The sequence below is a fragment of the Podarcis cretensis genome (assembly GCF_951804945.1).
Source record: "Podarcis cretensis genome assembly, chromosome: 7".
In the NCBI taxonomy this organism is placed as follows: Eukaryota; Metazoa; Chordata; class Lepidosauria; order Squamata; family Lacertidae; genus Podarcis; species Podarcis cretensis.
In genome coordinates, this window is record NC_137176.1 from 40,087,424 (window position 1) to 40,114,726 (window position 27,303).

Here is a 27,303-nt window from a genome sequence, read left to right on the forward strand (position 1 = left end):
CCGCTGGAGCCGGAGCCGCCGGGCGCATGCTCCGTGGGGCCGGGCGGCGGGGTTGTGGCTCCGCTTCCCCTTCCGGCCGCCGCTTCGCTTGGGGCCACCAGCTCCTGTCGGTATGGCAGCAGGGAGGAGAAGAGAGCGGCGGAGGAGCCCACTCCTGTGGGCGGCAGGTAGTCGCCATGGAGGAGGGAGTGGGAAGTATATGGCGGGAGCGGAAGAGGGTCGGAAGCTGCTCTGGGGGCGGCCAGGGGGCGGGTGGGTATGAATGGAAGGGGGGGCAAGGGGTTGCTTAAGGGCCGAGGCTTCCCCTGCCTGCCTGCCTGGGAAGGGAAATGGCTGCGAGGAGGGGGGGGGGCTGCTGGGGAAGGCAAGGCCGAGGCGCAAATGTCTGGGGCGGGGCGCGTTTTGGGGGACCCCGTGGTGGCCACCTGCTGCAGTTTTGGTAAAGTCTGGGCCTCTTCTTGGCCAAGGGAGGAGTCTGAGGAAACGACGCCCCACCCATTGGGACCCACAGAGGGGCAGGCGGCACATGGCACCTGCTGCCTGCTTGGCCATAGAATCAAGTGGCGGGGTGTGTGTGTGTGTGTGTGTGTGTGACAATGGGCAGCTGCCACTCTCTCCAGCTTCTTCCCCATCTCGGTTTTTGTGGGAAGGGCGAGAGGCAGCTGTGGCTCTGCCCGCCTGTGTTTTTTTTATAATCTTCCTCTCTCTTGGTGGGATGGCAAGGAGGATGGAGCCAGCAGGCCTGCCCATAAAGAGCAGGTGGGCTGGGAATGGCAACAGCTGATCCAGCAAGGCCTCCTCTTGCTTGCTGTCTTTTGTTTCTTGGCCAGAGGTGACATAGCGTTGAGGACTCTGGCTTTATTTCTTCACTGTAAAGAGGAAGGGGAAGATGTGCAAGAGGGGGAAGAGTTAGCAGTACTTTGCCACTCAGAGAGAAGGGGGGGGTAAACAAGCAAGCAGAGTTGTTCTTGCCTATATCTGCATCCTATTTGTGCCTTTTCCTCTTGGTTTCTCAAGGAGACAGTGAGCGAGCAGGTAGAGCTTCCCAGGGAGAGAGGGCAATGGTCAAGTGATCATCAAATACCCTGAAACATTAAAACAGGTGGAACATGGTTTGGGGTCCATTAGAACTGGGGAGAAGTGAGAATTAGGTGGAAGCTAATTGTAGGGGTGTTGTGGAGGTGGGATAGACAAGATATGAACAGACATTAGTATGCATATGTGAGACCAAGATAAACTCTCTTTTTTTGGTAGTTACGGCATTTATTTTGGTAGTTGATGCATCTTTCGTGGAAGACTTAGATGACTCGTAAGTATGCAGTGTTTTTATTGTAGATGATGACTTTAGACATTATTTGAATCCATATATCACATGTAGATGTTTTTCTGGTATTCATTGGCAGGTCACTTCATGCAGCATGCTCTTCTTACACATGAGTATGTTGCAGAGTCCAAATGCATAAAAGTCAGTCACCTTGTCATGCACACATGGACCTTCTCTGTGGTAGGAAACACAAAAGAAAAATAAGAACCTATAATGTGTTCAAAAAGAAATGGGGTTGTAGTGGGGGTGAGTTACAGAGAGGAGCAGGGAGGCAAAGTCCCTTTGTGCAAGCAGAAATTCACTTGTTTGGTGTGGGATTCCATACATAATTTCTTGCCCACATTGCTGATATTTAAGAAGAGAAAACTAAACACAAATCAGATGCAAGAATGCTTCCTGAACCTGACTGCCCTTGTGGATCCTGCCACCCAATGCTGTTTCCTTGCCTTGCCTCTAGAGTGGGTTAGCCCTGCATCCACTATTTTTTTAAAAAATCACTTTGCTAGCAGCTGTGAAGCATGTTGCAATCTCCAGTGACACAGCAACAAACTGTCAGAAAAGTGCACACAATGTGAATGTCAAATTGGGTTGGTATTGCCCTTTCAGCAATTTACCTCCACCAGCTGCTAGTTCCAATAAAGCTCATCAGAAATATCTCATCTCTTAGACACTTAGTTAAGCTGCTGACCCAACTTTCAGACTTGCAGAACAGTCTGGCCTCAGATACCGGCTTCACCAAAACTGTTTCTCTGTCTGGTTTTGAGTTACAGGCATCTAAATAGCCATGTTCTCTCTATTATTATTATTATTATTATTTATTAAATTTGTATACTGCCCTTCATCTGAAGATCACAGGGTAGTTCACAACATAAAAATAAAAAATGAGAACACCAAATAATCAAACAAAAACAAACACAAACCAATAGCCGCCATCCCCACCCCCCAAAACACATAAGGATTTCAGATCAGGGCTGTGAAGCAGGGGAATGGAATTTATAGCTTTTATTTTTTCAATTTTCCCTTTCAAAATTGCCACCCCAAATACTGCATGTTCTAGTATTTGTTGCTTGCAACTGCTTTTACAAGGGGGTGAGTGTGGGCACACAGGATACTAGTCTCCTTATCTTGCCTAGTTTGTCTGTAATTTAAATATAGAATCATAGAATCTTAGAGTTGAAAGGGACCCAAAGGGTCATCTAGTCCAACTCCCTGCAATGCAGGAATCTCAGCTAAAGCATCCATGACAGATGACCATCTAACCTCTGTTTAAAAACCTCCAAGGAAGGAGAGTCCACCTCTCGGGGGAGTCTGCTCCACTGCTGAACAGCTCTTACTGTCAGAATTTTTTTCTGAATGTTTAGTCGGAATCTCCTTTCTTGCAACTTGAAGCCATTGGTCCTTCCATCCAGAGCAGGAGAAATCAAGCATGCCCCCTCCTCCATGTGACAGCCCTTCATATATTTGAAGATGGCTATCATATCTCCTCTCAGTCTCCTCTTTTCCAGGCTAAACATACCCAGCTCCTTCAAGCACTCATAAAGCTTACCTTCCAGACCCTTGATCATCTTGGTTGCCCTCCTCTGCACATGTTCCAGCTTGTTAACATCCTTCTTAAATTGTGGTGCCCAGAACTGGACACAGTATTCAAAGTGTCGTCTGACTAAGGCAGAATAGAGTGGTACTATTACTTCCCTTGATCTTGACACCATACTTCTGTTCATGCAGCCTAGAAGAGGGTTAGCTTTTTTTTGCTGCATCATTTTGTATTTGTTTGCTCTTACAGTAATGAAGACCCAACTGAAATACATTTGACTGGTTAAAAGAAAAACTTGTTCTTACAGTTGTAATTTTAAGTTTGATTTATACTGCATATATCTTGCAGATTGCATGCTGCACTTTTACATATTAAAACACTTTAGAAATGTAAGAAATGGACTGTAAAGTAACAGAATAGACAAAGTAAATGTTGTGAGCTGTATATATAGACTATGCCAACAAAATAGTGATGTAGCGGTTGATTACCTTTATAGATATCAGATAACTAATCTGTAATTTGTGTTGGCAAATAATTAGTTGACCTTAATCGCATGCTCAGAAGTATCATATGCCTGGAACATGTTAACCCATTTTAGCTTTTTAAGCCTCTTACAAATTATTTAAGACCTATTAATTTTGGTGGTGGTTGCTACTATTACTAATAATAATAATCATATTTTCTTGTATTGCTTAAGTGCATAGGTAAAAACATTTTTAGTGTGGTCATCGATATTTGTGATCTATTGCTAGTCCACACAATAATGGTTATCATGAAGGATGGGAATGATTTATATTCTGTTAACAGCAAGGTATAAAAGAGTCTTCAGTAGTAAAAACAAGCTCTTCTCTTGCTTTTGTATTATTTTAATAAAATGCAAAATACTTGTCAAGCATATTTAATCAGTTATGCTTCTTTCTTAGGTTTAAAGAGAACCGTAAAGATGACATTTGGCTTGTAGATGTGAGTATAATAGCAAAAAAGCAAAACAAACAAACCCCACACCACAAAACTATTCAAAAACAAATTTTATCTCTGTTTAAAAAAAGCTTCTACATTCATGCTTATCTTAATTTCCATGGAAGAAAAAAATAAGTTATAAATACAATACAATACAATGAATTATACTTATCAGGAGTGGATTCTTATAATACATGAGGGTTTAATGTAGGTACTCGTTGCTGTGTGGCCCTAATAAAAAAGATTCCATTGTTGAAAAATCTGGAGTACAAATGTTAATTATGTTGATGGGCAGATAAACTCTTTGTAATGATATGATAACCCAAAAATTGCTTTGATTCAAGTTGATTGCTTACAATTTTGCTTTGCATGTGTGTTGTATCATATATAAAAAATAGTAGTGAACAATATGCTACACTACTGCACATTGAAGTATTACCTGGACAGCACTGTTAATATGCAGCATTTTAAAGACATAGATACATGAATTTTTTGTTCGCTTTTATTTATTTTTTCAATTAGTATAATTTTTGTTGAGTTTTTAATTTTCAGAATAATGCCCTGTAACTGAATTGATACTCTACTATCCAAGCAGATACTGAAAGAATTCATTTTGTTGTAGAAGTGTAATGATGAGCAAACTCAAAATGTACTGCTAAATAAACAAATTTTGTGCGCATTTGAGAAATGTGGTAGTTTCCATCTGTCCCCATGGGTGGTTTCATATACAAGTACATGTTTAATAGTTTCTCCAAAGACTTCACTGGCTATGCTTATTTGTGTGTGTGTGTGTGTTCTCAGTTTTATGCACCATGGTGTGGCCATTGCAAGAAGTTGGAACCGGTGTGGAATGAAGTTGGTAAAGAGATGGGAAGCACTGGTTCACCAGTCAAAGTTGGGAAGATGGATGCAACTTCTTATTCTAGTAAGTGCTTTAGTAAGGTCTTCTGATCTGTGTTAGAATTTATACTCTTTGAAAGTAACATGAAAGCCAGTAAGTTAACCAAACACATATAAGCAAATTCAGTGTTGGTACAAAGCTCAGTGGGGAAATTAGCATGGCCTCTTGGCCTCTATTCTTTCATGGAAAGATGCACATCATCTGACAGCCTGTTCCTGTAGAAATAGGATTATATATGCAACAGTTTGTATGTTATAAAAATGTCTGCTGCTGTTTGTTTGCCACTACAAGAAATGCCAGTAATATGTTTTTGAATATTGTAATTGTATTAATTAAAAATGCCCTTTTAAATGCTTGGTTATACTACTGTTTGTTTGTAGGCATTGCCTCTGAATTTGGAGTTCGAGGCTATCCAACAATTAAACTGTAAGTAGAATTTTGTGTCTTGTATATTAAAACTTTAGTGCTTTGTAGTATCATTAGTGTCTCTTGTGCAAAGTGTTCCATTCTGATGTATTGGACCATTATTTAAGTTTCTTCTTTGTTCACCACTCCTGGTTCACCTAAAAGCTAACTGATGTTGTGAGGAACATCACTGCTGCTTAGCTGGCCCTCCCACTGCAGTAAGGCTATTGAAATACGTTGCTACTGTGTGTTCATAAAATGTGAGCCCTGGGTTGAACTTTTTCCAGTTAACTGTATGTGCTAAAAGTATTGCAGCACTTGAAATATTCATCCAAGATGTTGACTATTATTTTACATAGGTTAAAGGGTGATTTGGCATACAACTATAGAGGACCCAGGACCAAAGATGATATTGTTGAGTTTGCAAACAGAGTAGCAGGGTGAGTATTTATAGCGTCAGTTTTGTATGGCATGTGGAGTGGAGAGTATGTGGCAACAGTTGAATGTGGGTGACTTAGCCCATGGTACACTATATATTTTATTTTTTTTATAATAATTTTTATTAATTTTCCACACATAAAATAAAGAACAGTGTAACACAATATAACTTCATACTCATCGGTTCATAGCCTTTTTTTCTTTGACTTCCCCATACCTCCCCATCCCTGCATCCTTGTTTAAAAAATTCTTTAGCAACCCTTAAGTCCATTGTCTTAGTTCCTTTTCGTAAATATTTCTTAAGTTTTTTTTTTGTTTACTGCTGCAATTCTTTACTTCTTACCCCCTGACATCTTAACATTCCTCAATTTTACAGTTATTTTTAAGATATATTTTGAAATTCTTCCAGTCCTCTTCCACTGTCTCTTTCCCCTGGTCCCGGATTCTGCCCGTCATCTCAGCCAGTCCCATAAAGTCAATCACCTTTGTTTGCCATTCTTCCAGAGTAGGTAATTCTTGCGTCTTCCAATACTTTGCCAGTAGAATTCTTGCTGCTGTAGTGGCATACATAAAGAAAGTCCTATCCTTCCTTAACACCACTTGGCCCACCATACCCAAGAGGAAAGCCTCTGGTTTCTTAGGAAAAGTCCACTTAAGGACCTTCTTAATTTCATTATAGATCATTTCCCAGAAAGCTTTAACCTTTGGGCAGGTCCACCAAAGGTGGTAGAAAGTGCCTTCAGTCTCATTACATTTCCAACACTTATTATTAGGCAAATGATAAATTTTTGCTAGCTTGACTGGGGTCATGTACCACCGGTAGATCATTTTCATAATATTTTCTTTTAAAGCATTACATGCAGTAAATTTAATACCGGTGGTCCATAACTGTTCCCAGTCAGCAAACATAATATCATGACCCATATCTTGTGCCCATTTAATCATAGCAGATTTCACCGTTTCATCCTGTGTATTCCATTTTAACAGCAAGTTATACATTCTTGATAAATTCTTAGTATTGGGTTCCAACAATTCTGTTTCTAATTTTGACTTCTCTTTCTGAAATCCTATTTTCCTGTCCTGTTTAAACGTCTCATTTATCTGATGGTAATGCAACCAATCTCGAACCTTAGGTTTTAGTTTCTCATAACTCTGAAGTTTCACCCTTTCCCCATCATAATCTATGATCTCATGATATTTTGGCCAATTAGAATCCATATTAAGCTTTTTTACTTCCCTAGCTTCCATTGGTGACACCCACCTAGGGGTTTTACTTTCCAACAAGTCTTTGTATCTAATCCAAACGTTATACAATGCTTTCCTTACAATATGGTTTTTAAAACTTTTATACACCTTTACCTTGTCATACCATAAATATGCATGCCAACCAAAACTATTGTCATACCCTTCCAGATCCAAAATGTCAGTATTCTCAAGAAGTAGCCAGTGTTTCAACCAGCAGAAAGCTGCTGATTCATAGTAAAGTCTTAAGTCCGGCAGGGCAAACCCCCCTCTATCCTTTGCATCAGTTAAAATCTTAAATTTAATTCTGGGCTTTTTGCCCTGCCAGACAAATTTTGATATGTCTTTCTGCCACTTCTTGAAACAGTCCATCTTGTCCACAATCTGCAACGTCTGGAATAAAAACAGCATTCTAGGCAATACATTCATCTTAATGGTAGCAATTCGGCCTAACAAGGAAAGTTTCAGCCTTGACCATATTTCCAAATCCTTTTTAACTTCTGACCAACATTTTTCATAATTATCCTTAAATAAATTCACATTCTTGGATGTTAAGTTTACCCCCAGGTATTTTACCCTTTTTGTAATTTCCAAACCTGTTTCATTCTGAAAACTCTCTCTTTCTTCCATTGTTAATTTTTTTTCCAACACTTTCGTTTTTTGTCTATTCAATTTAAAACCTGCTACTCGACCAAATGTTTCAATTAATTCTAATACTCTTTTAGTACTAGTGTCTGGCTGTTGCAAAGTCAATACTAGGTCATCTGCAAATGCTCTTAATTTATAATGTCTAACTCCGACCTGAACTCCTTTAACCAACTGGTCCTTTCTAATCATGTTTAACAAAACCTCCAGGACCGATATAAAAAGCAAAGGGGATATTGGGCAGCCCTGTCGTGTACCTTTTTCTATAGGTATTTCTTCTGTTACCACGTTATTTACAATTAATTTGGCCTTTTGTTGAGAGTATATTGCACCTATACCGTTTTCAAAACCTTGTCCTACCCCCATCCCTTGGAGATTCTTTTTCATAAAAGTCCAACAAATATTGTCAAAGGCTTTCTCCGCATCCACAAAAATCAAAACTGCTTTCCTATTAATGTCAACGTCCAGCAGCTCCAAAATGTCTATAATGTTCCTCACATTGTCTGACATATGTCTACCTGGGAGAAAGCCTGTTTGGTCCTTATGAATCTCATCTGCCAACACTCTTTTCAATCTTTTTGCCAAAATGTCTGCAAAAATTTTGTAATCCACATTGAGTAAAGATATAGGGCGGTAGTTTTTAACTTGGTTCTTCTCAGTCTCTGTTTTCGGTATAAGTGAGATGAAAGCCTCTTTCCACGATTCAGGTGCCTTTTTCCCCTTTAAAATTTCATTGCAAACTTCCTTCAATGGTTGTATCAGCCATTCTTTCAGCATTTTGTAGTATTTGGCCGTCAGGCCATCTGGTCCTGGTGATTTTCCCAATTTCATATTTTGAATGGCACCCTCTATTTCTTGTTCTGTTATTTCCTCGTTTAAGATCCTTTTACTTTGTTCTGAGATTTTTGGTAAACCGTATTTTCTAATGAATTCTTCTATTTCTTGTTCGTTGGTTGGCCCTTGTGCGTACAATTTCTTAAAAAAGCTTTGAAAACAATTGTTGATCTCGTTGGGTTTGTGGATAATCTTTCCATCCATTTCTAAACTTGTTACCGTGTTCATTTTCTGCCTTTTTTTCAATTGCCATGACAGAAGTTTCCCACATTTATCCGCTGATTCAAAAGTTTTTTGTCTCATTTGCTTTATCTTCCATTCTATTTGTTGGTTCATAAGTTCCATGTATTGCATCTGATGAAACTTTATTTCTCTCAAAATCTCATGAGACTTTGGTTTGGACCTCAACTTCTTCTCTCCTTCTTTTATTTTTTCTAAAATTTTTTCCTTCTTTTCATTTTGTTGCTTCCTCTTAATAGAATTTTGTTGAATTAGGAAACCTCGCATCACGGCTTTGCTTGCGTCCCAGATTATTCTTTTTTCCACATCTGTTTTCCTGTTGATCTCAAAATAATCTTTTAATGTTTTAAGGGCCTTCTTATGGATCTCTTCATCCTTGAATAGGGTGTCATTCATTCTCCATCTAAAGGAACCAGTTGTTGTTAGTTTCATCTCCATCTTGACCGCATTGTGGTCGGAGCACGTTTTTGGGCAGATTTCTACTTTTTTTGTTCTTGACGCCAGACTACTAGAAATCCAAATTTGGTCTATTCTTGTCCATGTCATTTTTGCTTCAGAGAAGAAGGTTCCCTCTCTCTCTAGAGGATTCTTTATTCTCCAAATATCAATCAAGTCCATAGTTTCAGTCATTTCGAAAAAGATCTTTGGTAGTCTCCCTTCTTTTGAAATCACTTGTCTCTGTGCTTTATCCATGTTTGTTGAAACAACTCCATTCATGTCTCCCATCATTAGGATTTTATAGTCTAAAAAGTCAACTAATGTCTCATGCAACTTCCTAAAGAATTCGGCCTTCCCTTCATTTGGGGCATAAACTCCCACAATTAATATCTTTTCTCCTTGAATTTGTATTTCAATTGCCAGGTATCTTCCTTGTTCATCTTTAAATATTAATTTTGGAGCCAACTTTTCCTTTGCATAGATCACCACACCTCTTTTCTTTACTTTGTCTGATGAGATGAATTCTTGACCGAGTCTCTTATTTATTAATAATTTCCTGTGTATCCTGGCAATATGGGTTTCTTGCAAACATATTATGTCTAATTGTTCTTTCTTCAAAATGTGAAAAACCTGTCTTCTTTTCCGAGGAAGGTTCAAACCATTACAGTTCCAACTAAGGAGTTGCAGAGACATTTTGTATTTAGGTAGCTGTTCCTCCAACTGCTCCAAGCTTCTGCTCTTCCTCCGATGGTGGTAGTGAAAGTCCAAATGACAAATTTGCTATGTCGGGTGGTTCCCTCTCCTCCACGGTTCCTTTCTGCAAATCCTCCAGATACTTCTCTAGAAATAGTTCTTTGTCCTGAATTGTTTTTATTTTAATCTTCCTTCCATTGAAGTTAAAGGACAATCCTTGTGGAAATTCCCATCTGAATGGTATGGTGTTTTTCTTCAGCAGGTCTACTAAACTCTTGTAATATGTTCTCACCTCTAAAATGTATTTAGGAATGTCCTTAAAAATCTGTATCTGACAATTTTGGATCACCAGTGCCTTTTGGTAATGCAAATTCAGTATTCTATCTCTTTCTTCTTTTGATCTCAATGAAATTAAGCAATCCCTTGGTTTTTTGTCCTGCCTTCTACCCAGTCGAAAGGCTGAAATTATCTCAAGTTCCTCATCTTCCTCCCATTCCTCCCGCCAAAAAGTTATGATGTTCTCTGTGAGAAATTTCACAAGGTTGTCCCCTTCCACTTCAGGCACCAATCTAAATTTTAAATTCTTCTCTTTACGTTGAAGTTCCAGTAAGGAGAGGGCTGCATCATGCTCATTCACTTTTTTAACAATAGGCCCAAATTTTTCCCTTGTCTCTTCAGCTGTTATTTTTGCACTTTCTGCAATCTTTCGTGTTTCTGAGTTTTCCTGAATTAATCTGTTTATAGAATCTGTGTTCGATGCGACACTAGCCGTATTCACATCCAACCTTGTTGTCAACTCTGTTAATTTTTTAGAGTTCTCTGTCGAAAGTTTTGTCAATGCTTCCAGGGATTGATTTATTTTAAGTAGAGCCTGAGTCATAGGATCCATAGAAGCTGGTGTTTTTTCCTGCACAGCTGCAGTTCCTGATATAGAGGCCCTTTTCTTGTGAGATTGTTTTGCTTTCTGCCTTGTTACTATCTCATCTGTAGGGGCACTCATATCCTCAAGGTCGTTTTCACAGAGTTGATTCCCAAGTGGAAAATCCCACTGTTACTTTTTCAAGTGCAACAGTTTCAGATAGAGCCCTCTAGAGGGAGCATTCAATTGTATCCAAATGGCAAAGATGGAAAAACAACAAAGAAGCAAGGGAATACAACAGTAGCCAAAAGTTTCCAATGTCCAAATTGTAAAGTCTCTATTTTTCTATGTGGCCAAAATGCAACAAAGTACATCTAAGGTCCGATAACTTTTTTGCAAACAAGTCCCCACTTCTCAGAGTTTGACAGACCACGTCCCAGGTGTCTTGTTTGGGCAGCCCGACCCCAGGGGATTTGGCGATGGAAGTTCTTAATTTTCCATTAATTTTCCAGCAGATTAACAACGTTCCAATCCCTTCCCCCCTTCTCCTGCCAGTCTGGGGGGGAGGTTTTAAGTCCGATGTCAGTTTGACAGCTTAAAAAAATTAGAAAGGTTCCCTTTAAGTGCAGCTTGATTTTCGTTGCTTTATTCCTTCTGCAGTTCCGGGGAGGCAGACTTCCTTAATTTTTGCCTTTCCCGTTTTCAGCCAATTTTATTTTTTTTAAAAGTCCCGTTACTTTTCCAATCTTACTCACGGGTGTTGTGGTCAAATTCCAGTTGCAGGAAGGAATCGGCGCTCTCCGCTCATGGCGACGCGGCTTCACTCCGCTAGCTGGGTAACGACTCTCAGCACCGCGCTTACCCCGATGCCGCTCAGAAGCCTTTAAAAAGGCTCCCTCACAGTACCGGGGGGCGCAAAAGGTGCCCACCGAATCTCCTTTGTTCACAGGCTCCGCGCCTGTGATTTTAGGGGTCCCCCGCTTGCCGTAGCGGGTAAGACCCGAACTAACGGAGCAGTCCTGCCTCGGAGCTCGAGGCTCGGACCGCCATTAAGCGCTGGCGCCGACCGGAAGTCAGCCCATGGTACACTATAAAAGCAAAGTGGCTTAATGTCATAAGACAATTGATTACAGTATGCTGAGGTAGCTCATAATTCTATTTCATAATACATAAATATATGTATATAGAAAGAGTGATTCTGTGAAGTGACATCTTGACTTCTAAAATCCATCCAAGTAATGTGTTTAATCTAGCATGCATGCATGAGCCCTTGAATCTGTTGCAGGTATCATATTCCACCACCCCCATGCCTCTCTAAACCGTCCTTTAGTTTTCTTTACAAAGCCTTTAGATTTCAGTCTTAGAAACTGTTCACATAGCTCAGCCCATGAATATCCTGGTCTTGACAGGCAGTATGAAAAGATTTGTCACCCAAAGCCGCTTGTTTAATAAGTTATTAATATAAGTTATTATATTATATATATTTAATATATATTTAATATACATATACATACATATATATATATATATATATATATATATATATAATATAAATATATACTTATATCTAATAAGTTATTAATATATGTGCTTGTCATTCCAAGGTCAGTTCCTTCTTATTCTGCCAGGAGGGGGGAGATCTTTGTTGTTGTTCCAGAATATTTGTGAGATAGAAAAATTAAGCTACAGTTGTTGATTAACTGTCAGTTAATAACAGCACTTTTTCCAGACATCTCTTCTGTGCCTTAGTCGGTAGTAACCTATAGTTGTCACAAGACGTTAAGATAAAATTTAGCCACCTTATTTCTTATTTCTTTTTTTTTTTAATAATGTTTATTAACAGTTTTGTTTAAAATTACAATGCCAATAAACAATACAATATAACATCTCTAGACATAGTTCTCTTCACTTCTTTGGACTCCCTCACATCTCCCACTCCTGCGTTCCTGTTTATAATTTTTTTCCAGCAAATTTATCCCCTTATTTTTATTCTTATATCTACTTTTCCAATGTTATATCTCTGATTTTAACTATCCTTTATTCAAATCTTAAAGAATTTAAATATAACCTACAACTTCCAAATTTTTTATCCTTTCTTAAATTTAGCTTATCTTCATAATTCACTTCATCTAGCTTAATGGTGCCAAGTTGTTTATACTCTCGCATCCTTCTTAACATTCATACAATTTACAATATTTTTGTAGATAAATCTTGAATTTCTTCCAATCTTCTTCCACCGTCTCTTCTCCCAGGTCTCGGATTCTGCCAGTCATCTCAGCCAGTTCCATATAGTCTATCAGTTGCATCTGCCATTCTTCCAGTGTGGGTAGATCTTGAGTTTTCCAGTGCCTAGCGACAAGTATCCTTGCTGCTGTTGTTGCGTACATAAAAAATGTTCGGTCCTTCTTTAACACGTTCTGGCCGACAATACCCAAAAGGAAGGCCTCTGGTTTCTTAGGGAAGGTATACTTAAATACCTTTTTCAGCTCATTATATATCATTTCCCAGAAAGCCTTCACTCTAGGGCAAGTCCACCAGAGGTGAAAGAATGTTCCTTCATTTTCTTTACATTTCCAACATTTGTTATCAGACAAGTGGTATATTTTTGCAAGTTTGACTGGGGTCATGTACCATCTATATATCATTTTCATAACATTTTCTTTCAAAGCATTACATGCAGTAAAATTCAGCCCAGTAGTCCACAACCTCTCCCAGTCCTCAAACATAATGTTATATCCAATGTCTTGTGCCCACTTTATCATAGCCAATTTAACCATTTCATCTTGTGTATTCCACTTCAACAGCAAGTTATACATTTTTGAGAGTACCTTAGTCTTGGGCTCTAACAGTTCCGTTTCTAGCTTCGATTTTTCCACCTGGAATCCTAACTTTTTATCAAGTTTGAAAACTTCTTTAATCTGAGCGTAGTGTAACCAATCTCACACTTTGTCTTTCATTTTCTCCTGACTCTGCAATTTCCAGTTATCTCCATCTTTTTCTAATATTTCCCAATACTTCGGCCAATTGGCCTCCATATTGAGTCTTTTCCGGGCCTTAGCTTCCAATGGTGAAAGCCACCTTGGAGTTTTGTTTTCCAATAAGTCTTTGTATTTTGTCCAGACATTAAACACTGCTTTTCTGACAATATGGTTCTTGAAAGTCTTATTGATCTTAACCTTGTCATACCATAAATATGCATGTCAACCAAAAGCATTATTAAAACCTTCCAAATCTAATACATCAGTGTCTTCAAGTAGCAGCCAATCTTTTAGCCAGCAGAAAGCTGCGGCTTCATAGTACAACCTTAAGTCTGGCAGGGCAAAGCCCCCTCTTTCTTTCGCATCAGTTAATATCTTAAACTTAATTCTGGGCTTTTTGCCCTGCCAGACAAATTTAGAAATATCTCTCTGCCACTTCCGAAAGCACTCTGTTTCGTCCACAATTTGCAAAGTTTGAAACAAAAACAGCATTTTTGGCAATACATTCATCTTTATAGCAGCAATTCGGCCTAACAAGGAAAGTTTCAATCTTGTCCAGCTTTCTAGGTCTCTCTTAATTTCTGACCATTTCTCATAGTTGTCCTTAAATAAACTCTGATTTTTTGCTGTTATATTTACCCCTAGGTATTTTACTTTTTTAACCACATTTAACTCTGTCTCTTTCTGAAACCTTTCTGACTCTATAACTGTCAATTTTTTTTCTAATACCTTAGTTTTTTGCTTATTTAATTTAAATCCCGCCACCCGGCCAAATTCTTGAATCAATTGTAATACTCTTTTCGTACTAGATTCTGGCTCCTGTAATGTCAAAACCAAATCATCTGCAAAAGCTTAAGTTTGTACTGTTTCGCTGCAACCCATATTCCTTCAACCAACCGGTCTCCTCTAATCATGTTCAAGAGCACCTCCAGGACAGAAATAAATAACAAAGGGGAGATAGGGCAGCCTTGACGTGTTCCTTTTTCAATTTTAAACTCTTCTGTCACCACATTGTTAACTATCAGTTTAGCCTTTTGTTCTGAATAGATTGCATCTATCCCATTTTCAAATCCCCGTCCCACTCCCATCCCTTCCAAATTTTTCTTCATAAATTTCCAAGAGATATTGTCAAAGGCCTTCTCCGCATCTATGAAAATTAACACAGCTTTTGTATTAATATTTGTTTGCAGAAGTTCCAAAATGTCAATAATGTTCCTTGTATTAGCAAACAAATGTCTGCCTGGGAGAAAGCCTGCCTGGTCCTTATGAATTACTTCATTTAGGACTTTTTAAAATCTGCTTGCTAAAATGTCTGCGAAAATTTTGTAATCCACATTTAGAAGGGAGATGGGACGATAGTTCTTAAGTTGTGTCTTTTCAGTTTCTGATTTAGGTATCAATGTGATGAAGGCCTCTTTCCACAATTCCGGCGCCTTCTTCCCTTCCAGAATTTCATTTAGCCACCTTATTTCACCTTATTGTGATGTCTGCATGGAACTATTTGGACTTTAGCAGCTATTTCTTTAACAAATGCCTGTGATCAATTCCTAGAAGTCTTACAACATCTTGAAAAACATAGCTATCATAGTAGGAAACGCTGGGAGAAAATACATCTAACAACATGATGAAATTACACTACAGTTCTTAATTAAGTCTTGAAAATGTTTCTATATTGACTCCAGTAATGATGCAACTATAGAACATAGTTGCTGAACTGGAAAGCTAGGATAGGATGATGTAACATTTCCTAATAATTATTAGATGCTAGATGCTAGCAGGATTTACCTTCCCCCATTTTAAAAAACAAGTCTTTATTTTGCTTGGTCAAGGCAAATGTTCACTAATGATTTTCATGTGTTCCTCTCAGTTTCTAAACACTTAGATAATTTCTTAGTGTTGTCATCTGATACTTGAAAGTGCATCCTTTTAAAAAATGAAAATAAAGGTTTTTGGTGGATAATGCCAGTACATGAGGTTAGCACATTGTAGTTGATTCCCTACCCCCCACCCCAATGTCCACATATAGAAATATGTGTAAGTGTTGAAATATTTACAAGAGAAGACAAACTGGTGTGATTCAGCACTTCTGTATTGAGTTCTCATTGGTCTTAGATTTAAAGGTGTTTAAAATTATCAGTACAGTACTCAGAGACAGCAATTGGAAGCTGCTTTTCTTGCTCCCATTTATCTGTTTTCTTTATTTTATTCTTCAGGCCTATTATTCGACCCCTCCCTAGCCAGCAGATGTTTGAACATGTGCAAAAGAGGCATCGTGTATTTTTTCTTTACATTGGTGGAGAATCTCCACTGAAGGTTTGAAACTTCATTTAAATTATTGTTTGCTGATTCCAAAAGAGTATTACATTTTAATGCATGCTTCCTAAGATTGTTCTGGTAGCTGGCATCTCAACCCCAAGTAATTTCACCAAATCTGCAAGGGTACTTAAACTTGCAGCTTTGGGAAAATAAATAAATAAATAAATATATTTAGTGCAGTGAGGTAGATATATTTAGATTCATAGAATTGTAGAGTTGGATTTAATGATGCTATGATGAGAGAAATCAGTGTTATTCCCTTGAAGAAGAAGATTCCTAGAAACTGAGTTGTTAATCTCCTGGGATTGTACATCTCCTGGGATTGTACAAAAATGGGCCTGTGGATTGTGCCTCTGGGATTTCATACCATAACTTACCCTGCAAATTGGAGGAATGGTGTGGGAGGGAATGGACGAATAAGAGTGCTACTGCTGATGCATGACATCATGAGGATCAGCTGGCAGTAGACAGACACATTGACATAGCATGACTATGTTGAGACACAGTCACAAGTACTTAAGGCTAGGGTCGGGAACTTGAAGCCTAAGGTCTTGATGTTGCTTTCAGATTAGTTTTGTGGGGACTGTGGGGAGCAGAGAGGAAGAGAAACATGAGGGGAAAGGAAGGAGAAGCTAGAATAAATTGAGAGATGAGAAATTTAAAAATTTCCTCTGCAAGTGATCAGTAGCCATATGCTAAGAGTGATCTGTCCCTTCTCCGGCAGCCTCCTGGGAAGCAAGGATGAGTGAGAGAAAGGAAAGGCTGTTCCTCTATGACTTCAGGCCCCAACACCAGCATGCAGCTCTCAACCCAAAAAGGTTCCTTGCCCCTGCTTTGGTGAATGAGGAACCAACATTTAGCAGTGAAATAAGCAACATTGTATTTTTGTTTTGCTATGTTTATTATGAAGATTGAGAAACTGTTTTAAAATGTCTATTTGTATTTCCACAGGAAAAATACATAGAAGTTGCTTCCGAACTAATTGTTTATACCTACTTTTTTTCTGCCTCAGAAGAGATACTACCTGAGGTAAATTTATTCAAGAATGTATGTAAATAAACACTGTTAGATTACCGTTAAAAATGTTTGAGGTGGTGGTGGTGGGGTGTTTTCATGTTTTGTTTTGGTATGCTTTACATGAATGCAAGTAAGAGTTGTCATTTGAAGTCTTTCTCCGCAATCGGAAATGAGCCATTTAGGTGTGACAATGCAATATGTCCAGTTACGGCTTTGTGAAGTAGCCACAGCTGGTAAGGCAAGGCACTGTTAAATTTCAGCTCCATTGGCTGTGGAATCAGCACCATCTAAATTTAAGAAGAGACGCTTATTGGGCACACAGTTTGGTTGCACATGTTTTGTTTAGGTCTGTCTTTCCTTGAGGTCTTTGGAAAGGGGGATGGGGCTGATTCCGGTTCTGATTTTTCTTTGTGTGCAAGGTAGACATGGAGCTGTTGGGAGTATAATTCTGTCATGTTCTTGTTGCTACTTGACAAGGGAAAATGGAAACAGAACAGCTTCAATCACCCAATGGGAGACCATGGGTGATGAAAGTGATTTGTAGAGGATAGGATAGTAACGTTTACTTAAATGATTGGAGATTGCAATGGTAAGGCTGGAATTTAACATCATGCCTTGCCAGACAGAACAGTCTCCCTTCTCCTCCTCCTGCATGCTGTTCTGTGGGTTCTCCTGACACACCCAAGTGGATTTGTGGGATCAGGAGTGTAGGGGCGAAAGCCTCATTGCTGAAAGCCTTTGCAGTGACTTTCGCTAGCACACCTGGTTAGTGGAAACTGGTCCTAAGTCTTCTCAATAATATTTTGTATCACTCTCTCTCTCTTTCTCTTTCTCTCTCTCTCTCTGTATATGTATACGTGTATATATATAGAGAGAGAGAGAGAGAGAGACCCAGTGTTCCTTTACAGTTAGTGTTGTTCATTCACAAATCTATGCTGTAGTGCACTTAAGATAGTTAGATCTCTCTGATTCTAGTTTGCATTCTGATGCAAAAAGAAGTTTAAAAGATGCACTCTATGCTAGTTATATTTGGGGAGGAAATGTAAATACTTTACCAGCCCACTTTAATACTATACCAAGATTTTTTTAAATGTGATTTTCCCCATTGTGCTGTCATTGTTTTGGGTGGCAGATGTATTATAAAAGTTAGATCCTCTCATGAAGATGACCACAGTGGTGGTGGTGAGGTTCAAGGTAAAGTTCAAAAGACAATTCCTTGCATTTTTATTCTTTGACAGCATAGCTGCATTATTTCATGTGTGTGTGTGTGTGTGTGTGTGTGAGAGAGAGAGAGAGAGAGAGAGAGAGTCACCTTTAGGGCTTGGTACACAAAAAGCAATGAGGCTATTTTCATGTACACAAGGCATCATCTATTGTCTGTGCTGGGTTGCAGTTTGTCCCACTTTGTGCTAATTTTTTTACTATCCTCAGTGTTTGAAACTGCAAAAAATAAGAACAATAGAATTTTAAATTATCTAGAGAATAAAAGAACTAAGGCCAAAATCCCTTTAAAAAACAGGTTCTCATTTTTAATAGGAAAAGTACACCATGCTTTTACACTAGAATTTTTCTAGAAGTGTCAAGAACACCTTACTTGAACATAGGCATTGCATATCTATGATATAGCAAAGAAAAATCTTAACCTTTATTCACCAGCTAGCTTCGTTATGTAATACACAAACCTTTTAATTGTTACAGATACTAAATTGGAAAATCAAAGCTAAATTTCTGATTTGTTGAATAACTTGAGCTATAAAAGTACAGTGGTACCTCAGGTTACATACGCTTCAGGTTACAGGCTCCGCTAACCCAGAAATAGTACCTCGGGTTAAGAACTTTGCTTCAGGATGAGAACAGAAATTGCACGGTGGCGGCAGCAGGAGTTCCCATTAGCTAAAGTGGTGCTTCAGGTTAAGAACAGTTTCAGGTTAAGAATGGACCTCCGGAACAAATTAAGTACGTAACCAGAGGTACCACTGTACAAAAATAAAATTTCCTCATATCCAACCTCCTTTCTTAACAGAACATTTCTACACACAGTTTATTTTTTGGTATTGTCAGTTTTCTCCTTCAAAAATGTTGCCTATCTTTTATGTCATCCAACTGGGGAAAGAGATTGGGAAGAATATCTGCATCAGAGGTGCATGGTCAGTGTATTAGGTTGTGATGCTTACTCTTAATTTTATGTATTAATTACAATTTATATCCTGCTTTTCTGCATATTTCACCCAAGGCAGCTAACAGCAATACAAATGAAAAATATAATGAGCCCAAATAACAGACTGAGAAAGCAAATAGAACCCATAAACCAGTCAAAGAAACCAACAGATGTAACTTTTTAACTTACAGGTCATCGTAATATATTTTGATGTGACGTCAGCCTGACAAGCCAATGCTAATTTAAAATTAAAATCTTCACCTGTTGAAAGAGAGACATTAAAGAGGGTGGTGATATAGGCATCTCTAGGCAGGAGACGCCATGGTGCTTTTCTTTTTTTTACACCTTCACACTGTTTGTTTTTATTCAGTGACTTTGTGTTTTATGAATATTCATAAGCCACTTCATGGTCTATAACTGAAAAGTAGAATCAATAAAAAATTGGGAAATATAAATGTAACCTGAAAGTTTCTTTGTGCCATTAAAGTGTTTGCTTTATCTTTTTTATCTTTCAGTATGTGACACTCCCTGAGATGCCAGCTGTTATAGTTTTCAAAGATGGAACTTATTTTGTGTATGATGGTAAGTTATAGATCAAGAGTAATATGTCAGTAACATGTATTGGATTCCTCCCCCTGCATTTTAAGGATTCTAGCCCTAATGCATCTCAGTCTAGATGCTGTTACATACTTCTCAAAAATGTGTGTTGATTGTGCACAGTCATGCTGGCTCAAACTGTGACTTGCATCTGTGTCATGTGCTTCAAAGTAGGTTGTTCCTCGTATTTTTTAATTATAAACAGGCACTCTGTAAGTTTCAGTTGTGCACACGGTGCTTTGTTAGGCCTGGTGTATATTTTAATTCCCTCCCCAGGTTTTCTTTTCCAGTTGACTTGGGATTCTATAGCAGTTCTGGGGTTCCTTCCCATTAATATTTTTACCTGAAGTTGTTGTTGGTCTGATAGTTCTACAAAATTTGAAGTTCCCCAAAGTCTGCTGACACTTCTTTCTTCTTCCTGGATGTTGCCACTTTGGATTCAGACCTACTCTTCCATGAATGGAAGGGCTCCTTCCGTTTATGGAAATGAGTCAGATCCAGTAGAGGCTGCATCTCTGCTTACTGAAACTCACAGTGACAGAAGAGGGAGAAGGCTATTTGGGTAGTTGTCACTTAGCTGCACCACCTGCCCTGAAGAGTACCTTAATCCTCTGCAGCAGATTATAAAGGGGGCTGCCATTGAGTGGGACAATTGGCTAAAACTGCCTTTCGCCTACAGAACAATCCATTTTTGAGTTCCACTCTGAGAAATTTTGAGTCCAAACAGTAGACTGACACTTGGAGAAACAGTATGCTCTTAGTATGTCCAACCAGTAGATCGTGATCTACCGGTAGATCCCCGGCTGATCCTTGTTGTGTACAAAAAGTTACAGGGGGAAAGCTAAAAAAACTCTGTGCAATCCTCCCTCTGAAACGCTCAACAACTCTGGGCACTTCCTTCCTAAAAAACGCTCAACAACTCTGGTCAATCCACCCACCCCACACACGCTCCTCCTCCCTCCAGTGACAATGGGTAGATCACTGCCAGTTTTTTTATACTGGGAGTAGATCACAGTCTCTTGGGAGTTGGACATGCCTGGTATATATGATAGTGTTAGAAGAAGGCATGAGCATTTTATTTTTTCTTTCACTGTTCCCCCCCCCCCTTTTTAAAGAATATGAAGATGGTGATTTGTCATCCTGGATAAGCAAGGAGAGATTTCAGGGGTATCTTAATGTTGATGGATTTACTCTGTATGAACTTGGAGACACAGGTAAGATGACCTTCCTTTAGAAATTAATTGTACGCTACGTTAACACTTTTGTATGTAAAGTCAGCTGCAATTTTAAAAAGCTGCTTTATGTTCTACTATGCCTGGGAAACATCAAAGGATTTTATGGATTATAGATTTTCCACTGATGCATGTCCCTTCTTCAGATCCTGCTTGAATGATGCCAAACATTCACACCACTTCTAATGCTAGTAATCAGCACTCTTCAAAACTCCCTTCCTATGGAAAGCTAAATCTAGGCTAGAACTCCTCTCCCAGACATGATAACTTTCCGTGGGCAGCAAATTTCAGTCTTGTAATCCCCCACATATTTTGAAATGGGACAGTTCTCCTGTAACAGTAACCTACTTGAACAATGAATTATTATAGGTGATAGGCATTGTGTAGGACACACAAAGAATAACTTCAGAAGAAAGTTTAATAGTAGTGATGGAGTTTCCAGCTTAAATACTCTATTCTGCTCCATGCCTTCCATCAAGGTATGTTGTAGCTTGTGTATCTGTAAGACCTTTCCATTTGAGAAAGTGCTTTGTGGTTGAGGATGAGTAGTGTTTTATTTTCAGTAGCATTTCCCATTTCTGGAGCATATGGCAATGCTTATATATATATATATATATATATATATATATATAAGCATTGCCATATGCTCCAGAAATGGGAAATGCTACTGAAAATAAAACAGCTATCTTGTAACCATTATTATTATATATATATATATATATATATATATATATATATATATATATATATAATAATAATAATAATAATGGTTACAAGATAGCTGTTCTGTTTTCTTTGGGGATGGGAGGTTACTTAAATAAGAAGCATCTTTCTGTAGACATATCCTAAATTTAGTTCTATGTCTTTTGCTTTTTAGGAAAACTTGTGGCTATTGCAATTATTGATGATAAAAACACTTCTGTTGAACATATTAGGTATGTTGGTGTGTATACGTGATAAAACATAACAAACTATTTAGAAAATGACACCTCTTGAACATCATGCTGCATAAACCCTCCTCCAATCCCTAACTTGTCTGTTGTTGGACTACATTGTTTAAAAACTAATATAAAAGGAAGCTGCACATCAAAAACAAGCCATAGGTTTATTCAGATATTATTAATAAAGGGAAAAGGGTATGGTCCTATGTACAGTTACAGTGGTACCTCAGGTTAAGTATTTAATTCGTTCCGGAGGTCTGTACTTAACCTGAAACTGTTCTTAACCTGAAGCACCACTTTAGCTAATGGGGCTTCCCGTTGCCACTGTGCTGCCGGAGCACGATTTCTGTTCTCATCCTGGAATCATAGAATCATAGTTGGAAGAGACCACAAGGGCCATCGAGTCCAACCCCCTGCCAAGCAGGAAACACCATCAGAGCACTCCTGACATATGGTTGTCAAGCCTCTGCTTAAAGACCTCCAAAGAAGGAGACTCCACCACACTCCTTGGCAGCAAATTCCACTGTCGAACAGCTCTTGCTGTCAGGAAGTTCTTCCTAATGTTTAGGTGGAATCTTTTTTCTTGTAGTTTGGAACCATTGCTCCGTGTCCGCTTCTCTGGAGCAGCAGAAAACAACCTTTCTCCCTCCTCTATGTGACATCCTTTTATATATTTGAACATGGCTATCATATCACCCCTTAACCTCCTCTTCTCCAGGCTAAACATGCCCAGCTCCCTTAGCCGTTCCTCATAAGGCATCACTTCCAGGCCTTTGACCATTTTGGTTGCCCTCCTCTGGACACGTTCTAGTTTGTCAGTGTCCTTCTTGAACTGTGGTGCCCAGAACTGGACACAGTACTCCAGGTGAGGTCTGACCAGAGCAGAATACAGTGGCACTATTACTTCCCTTGATCTAGATGCTATACTCCTATTGATGCAGCCCAGAATTGCATTGGCTTTTTTAGCTGCCGCGTCACACTGTTGGCTCATGTCAAGTTTGTGGTCAACCAAGACTCCTAGATCCTTTTCACATGTACTGCTCTCAAGCCAGGTGTCACCCATCTTGTATTTGTGCCTCTCATTTTTTTTTGCCCAAGTGCAATACTTTACATTTCTCCCTATTAAAATTCATCTTGTTTGTTTTGGCCCAGTTCTCTAATCTGTCAAGGTCATTTTGAAGTGTGATCCTGTCCTCTGGGGTGTTAGCCACCCCTCCCAGTTTGGTGTCATCTGCAAATTTGATCAGGATGCCCTTGAGTCCATCATCCAAGTAGTTGATAAAGATGTTGAATAAGACCGGGCCCAAGATAGAACCCTGTGGCACTAGTCACTCTTCTCCTGAAGCAAAGTTCTTAACCTGAAGCACTATTTCTCTTTTTATTGATTTTCCAAATTATTACAAATTAAACCAATTTAATTTAATTTAATACAATCTCATTTTTAAAAAAACCTGGTTTCCTATCCCGTTACAAGCTATGTCCAAGATGCATCTCCACTGCTCCATCCATTATCGCTTCAGTCTCTAGCTGACATCATTTCACTTGCTATTATTGTCCATTCGTTCAGCTGCCCTTTTATCACCCTTTTAATCAGATAGGATTGAGCTGTATGTCATACATATGAAGCTTCTGTATTGAAGGGCACAGAGAAATACAGTCATACCTTGGTTGTCAAATGGAATCTGTTCCAGAAGTCCATTCGACTTCCAAAAATGTTTGAAAACCAAGGCACGGCTTCTGATTGGCTGCAGGAGCTTCCTGCACTCAATTGGGAGCTGCGGAAGCCGCATCAGATGTTCGGCTTCCAAAGAACATTCGCAAACCGTGGCGTTTGGAAGCCAAAACGGACAAGTACCAAGGCATTCAACAACCAAGGTATGACGGTACTCGTATAGTATGTAGTGGTACAAAACTGAGTAGAATCTGGATTTCTTGTAAATCGGGAGCCATGGAGCAGTCTAGATGTAATGACCATTACCGTACCTTGGCCTTCATAAACAGGCTTTATGCTTAGGTACTCTCTTCTTATCTCCATGGCCCAATGTGTTTCATTGCTGAATGTACAGCAATGCTGTACAATACTATTGCTGAATAGATTCTGTTTATATTTGTGGAAATACTGTGAAATGTTTCTTTTTACAGGTTGAAGTCTATTATGCAGGATGTTGCCAAAAATTATAGAGACCATTTTCATAGGTACATGCATATATTTAATCACTTGTTAATTGTTCCTCATTGTGTGCTAAGTGGGTTGAATAAATACTGCAAATTCTAGTAGTTTTGACCGTGACAGTTAACAAATCCATTCATAATAGCTAGGTAATCTTAAGACTATATACACAAATTGCCCACATTTAGGAGAAAAGTAGAAGAAACTAAGCTTTAGGGATTGCATATGTTTTGAAAATGTGTGTGTGCTGCATTTTCTTTAAAAAAAGACTTTTAAAATACCCTAGCACATGTATGTCACACATTTGCTCTCTGGTGGAGCACCTTCTGATGTCAAGATAGAATAGAAACTAGGTTCTTCATTGAAAAAGTATACATTCACAAATAACTGTAATGAGAAATAAGTAATATTGAGATGCAAAAGCTCTTTCGTTTTATTAGATCTCTAATATGTGTGCAGATCGGTTTACCATATTGACATCAATTTAAGCTGTAATTATTAGCCACTTGAAAATACAAATATTAGCTCATGCAAAGCAAGATACTTTTGCCTTTTTAAAGCTTTCAGATATATGAACAGACTGCCAGATCCTTAATGGCTGTAGCTAGATGTTTATCCTGGCACTACCTTTCTGAGAATAGTTTCCTGGTCCAAAGGGACCAAGGTACAGGAGATAGCAAAGCTGTACAACAATGTTGCTACCCATGGGTTTTGTTCAACTAAGGGCAGCTCTTCTGGAGGTTGTAAATTACTTGTGAGCAAATGATGAAGCGTGAGAGTGGTTTAGGGGAATGCAGAAGCAATCTAAACAACTCTCACCTTTTTATCTAAGACAGTGCATTCAACATTTACTAGGACAGTTAAATTCTTTACCAAGAAAAAGGAAATGTGCAGAATTAATTTTGTGTACTCCATATTCAGTTCCCAATTTTTAATTTTGTTCTTGTTGTGGGGAGGGGCAAGGGGTTGTGCTAGTTGGCACTGGAGTGCCCCCTCACATTCCTGGCCACTACTAGTAGCATTGTTTGGCCTGTCCAGTTTCTTAGGCTCCAATAACTCACAAGGACATAAGATCCAACTGTTTAAACAAAATATGCACACAGTTCCATGCTTTTGCCTAGCTATGGGTTGCATCCAATGCTCTGTTAGCAGAGTTCTGCTTGCACATTGAGACTTCCATTTCCTCTCTTCCCCCTGTGTGTTCACAAAATCTGCACACGTAGGAGAGGAGGAAGAAAGTGTGTTGTGTGAGCAGAGCTGCAGCACTGGATATGACCCTGTGTTAGCAAGTCCTCCTCACAAATACAGTTGCTGAAATTAGTCCATTTTTTATAATTTGAAGTAACTACCATACACAAGATTCTAGCAGTGGATAATTCATAGAAGTAGAGCACCTGACCTCTTGTACACTGCTTTGGAAGAGTTCTACTAAAGGGTGGTTTGTAACTAAAATGAATGGATTAGATACTGCTTTAGAACTGTTTGTTTATTGTCCACACTTTCCACTTAGCCAAGAAAATATAGTGGAAATAAAAGTGCAGGAAAGTATAAAATGTGATTAATTGGTGTGATCTATATTAAGAGGAGGGACGCAGGTGGCGCTGTGGGTTAAAGCCTCAGCGCCTAGGACTTGCCGATCGAAAGGTCGGCGGTTCGAATCCCTGCGGCGGGGTGCGCTCCCGCTGCTCGGTCCCAGCGCCTGCCAACCTAGCAGTTCGAAAGCACCTCCGGGTGCAAGTAGATAAATAGGGACCGCTTACCAGCGGGAAGGTAAACGGCGTTTCCATGTGCGACTCGGGCTCGCCAGAGCAGCGATGTCACGCTGGCCACGTGACCCGGAAGTGTCTGCGGACAGCGCTGGCCCCTGGCCTCTTAAGTGAGATGGGCGCACAACCCCAGAGTCTGTCAAGACTGGCCCGTATGGGCAGGGGTACCTTTACCTTTACCTTTTATATTAAGAGGAGAGTATCGCTAGAACTTTGAAAAGTAATAAGCGTGTTAGGAGTGATAATACAAAAGAACTTTTTGTTGTGGGTTTCATGCTAAGTCACACATCCCTTAAATCAGGATCCTTAATTCCCCCACTCCCCATGGGTTGATGAGACCGCCCTAATAACAAAAGGTGATTTAACACCTGACAGAGTTCAGGTGAAGTAGCTGTTACCACTGATCAGTGTGGTAACAGTAACTTCCTTTAAAGACACACTTTCCCTGCCCGTCAGCTGATTGGCTCTGGGAGCAGGGATTCAAAGGAGCTTGCTGTAACTGCTGATCAGCAGTTGCAGCAAATCTGTTTGGCAGAAACAGTTTTGATTCAAACTGCTGCCTCCAAATGAGGAACCTCCAAGTTTGCCTCCAAGTTCTCCAAATATAGATGGATACAACTTGCTGTCATTTTTTTTAAGTTAGGTTTAATTAACAATTTGTATTTTGACTCTTCACAGGAGCTTCCAGTTTGGCCATATGGATGGTAATGAATACATGAATAGTTTACTAATGGAGTAAGTATGTTTTTGAGATTTCATGCTGTTAATATCATTTGTGTAGCAAGGTTTATATTTTGAAACTCTATTCTTGTGTTTGCTGTAAGCAGGTTACAAATATCTGTAGAAAGAGAGCATATAAACTTGGTAGATGTGTGAAAGTTGATCAGTACATGCATTGGTTTTGCACAGTGTAGGATGAGATACTCTGCCCAGTGATTGCCGTCACAAGAATGGATTCAGCATGTTCCCTTCATGGAATCACTGTGAACCCTGGAAATTTATCATATGAATTGTCTGTGCCAAAGTTACACACTTGTCCTAATTTTATGATTTGTACTGTTTCGTGTGTGTTTGCATTTGTGTTTAAAATAAATAGCACTTGGATATGGCCCTTCAATATGCAATAAAACCATTTTACTTTTAAAGAGAACACTTTCATTATATATAAAACCTAGATATTTAAAGTTTGTATATAACTTTTTCCACTAGATGGCAGGATGGGATAGTAAATGGAGAGAGAAAAGGCACATAAATGGGAGCTGAACATGAAATACACACGCACACACACACACACTGATTGAGGCTTATATATACTGTGAAATGATTACACACCATTAAGGAGAAAAACATATTAGGAACTTACGACTTTGTTTTACATGCTTGATGGATTTTGAATTTCAGCTATTGTTGCTGAGCTTTTGTGGCCTAGAAGAGGCGTATAAAGCTCTCAAATCTCTCTTTGAGAGGATTCAGAAGGGCAGCTCCAGGTTTTGTGTTCCATTGTTTCAGCAGAGAAATAACCCTTATTGTTCCTGAATAGAGGCTCAAATTACACCAAAGCTTAAGGCTTTGAAGATTACATCTGTCTGATACCTATGTTTCCCAGTAGAAATGA

At 39.1% G+C, this 27,303-nt stretch overlaps 1 protein-coding gene and 1 long non-coding RNA gene across 2 annotated transcripts in view; one reads left to right on the forward strand and one right to left on the reverse strand.

Moving 5' to 3' along the window:
- The window catches only part of LOC307219674, a 586,866-nt gene that overhangs the window by 499,866 nt on the left and 59,697 nt on the right, over positions 1-27,303 (reverse strand). The gene's annotated exons all lie outside the window — the stretch shown is intronic.
- Positions 37-27,303, forward strand: part of TMX3 (thioredoxin related transmembrane protein 3) — a 31,451-nt gene continuing 4,184 nt past the window's right edge. Inside the window, exons 1-13 of the mRNA XM_079982967.1 lie at positions 37-167; positions 1,255-1,309; positions 3,782-3,821; positions 4,620-4,743; positions 5,100-5,145; positions 5,484-5,564; positions 15,705-15,804; positions 16,759-16,836; positions 19,498-19,564; positions 20,695-20,793; positions 21,689-21,746; positions 23,895-23,948; positions 26,367-26,423. Coding sequence (XP_079839093.1) covers positions 113-167; positions 1,255-1,309; positions 3,782-3,821; positions 4,620-4,743; positions 5,100-5,145; positions 5,484-5,564; positions 15,705-15,804; positions 16,759-16,836; positions 19,498-19,564; positions 20,695-20,793; positions 21,689-21,746; positions 23,895-23,948; positions 26,367-26,423 — 914 coding nt within the window. The 5' untranslated portion in view covers positions 37-112. The remainder of the gene's footprint in view (positions 168-1,254; positions 1,310-3,781; positions 3,822-4,619; positions 4,744-5,099; positions 5,146-5,483; positions 5,565-15,704; positions 15,805-16,758; positions 16,837-19,497; positions 19,565-20,694; positions 20,794-21,688; positions 21,747-23,894; positions 23,949-26,366; positions 26,424-27,303) is intronic.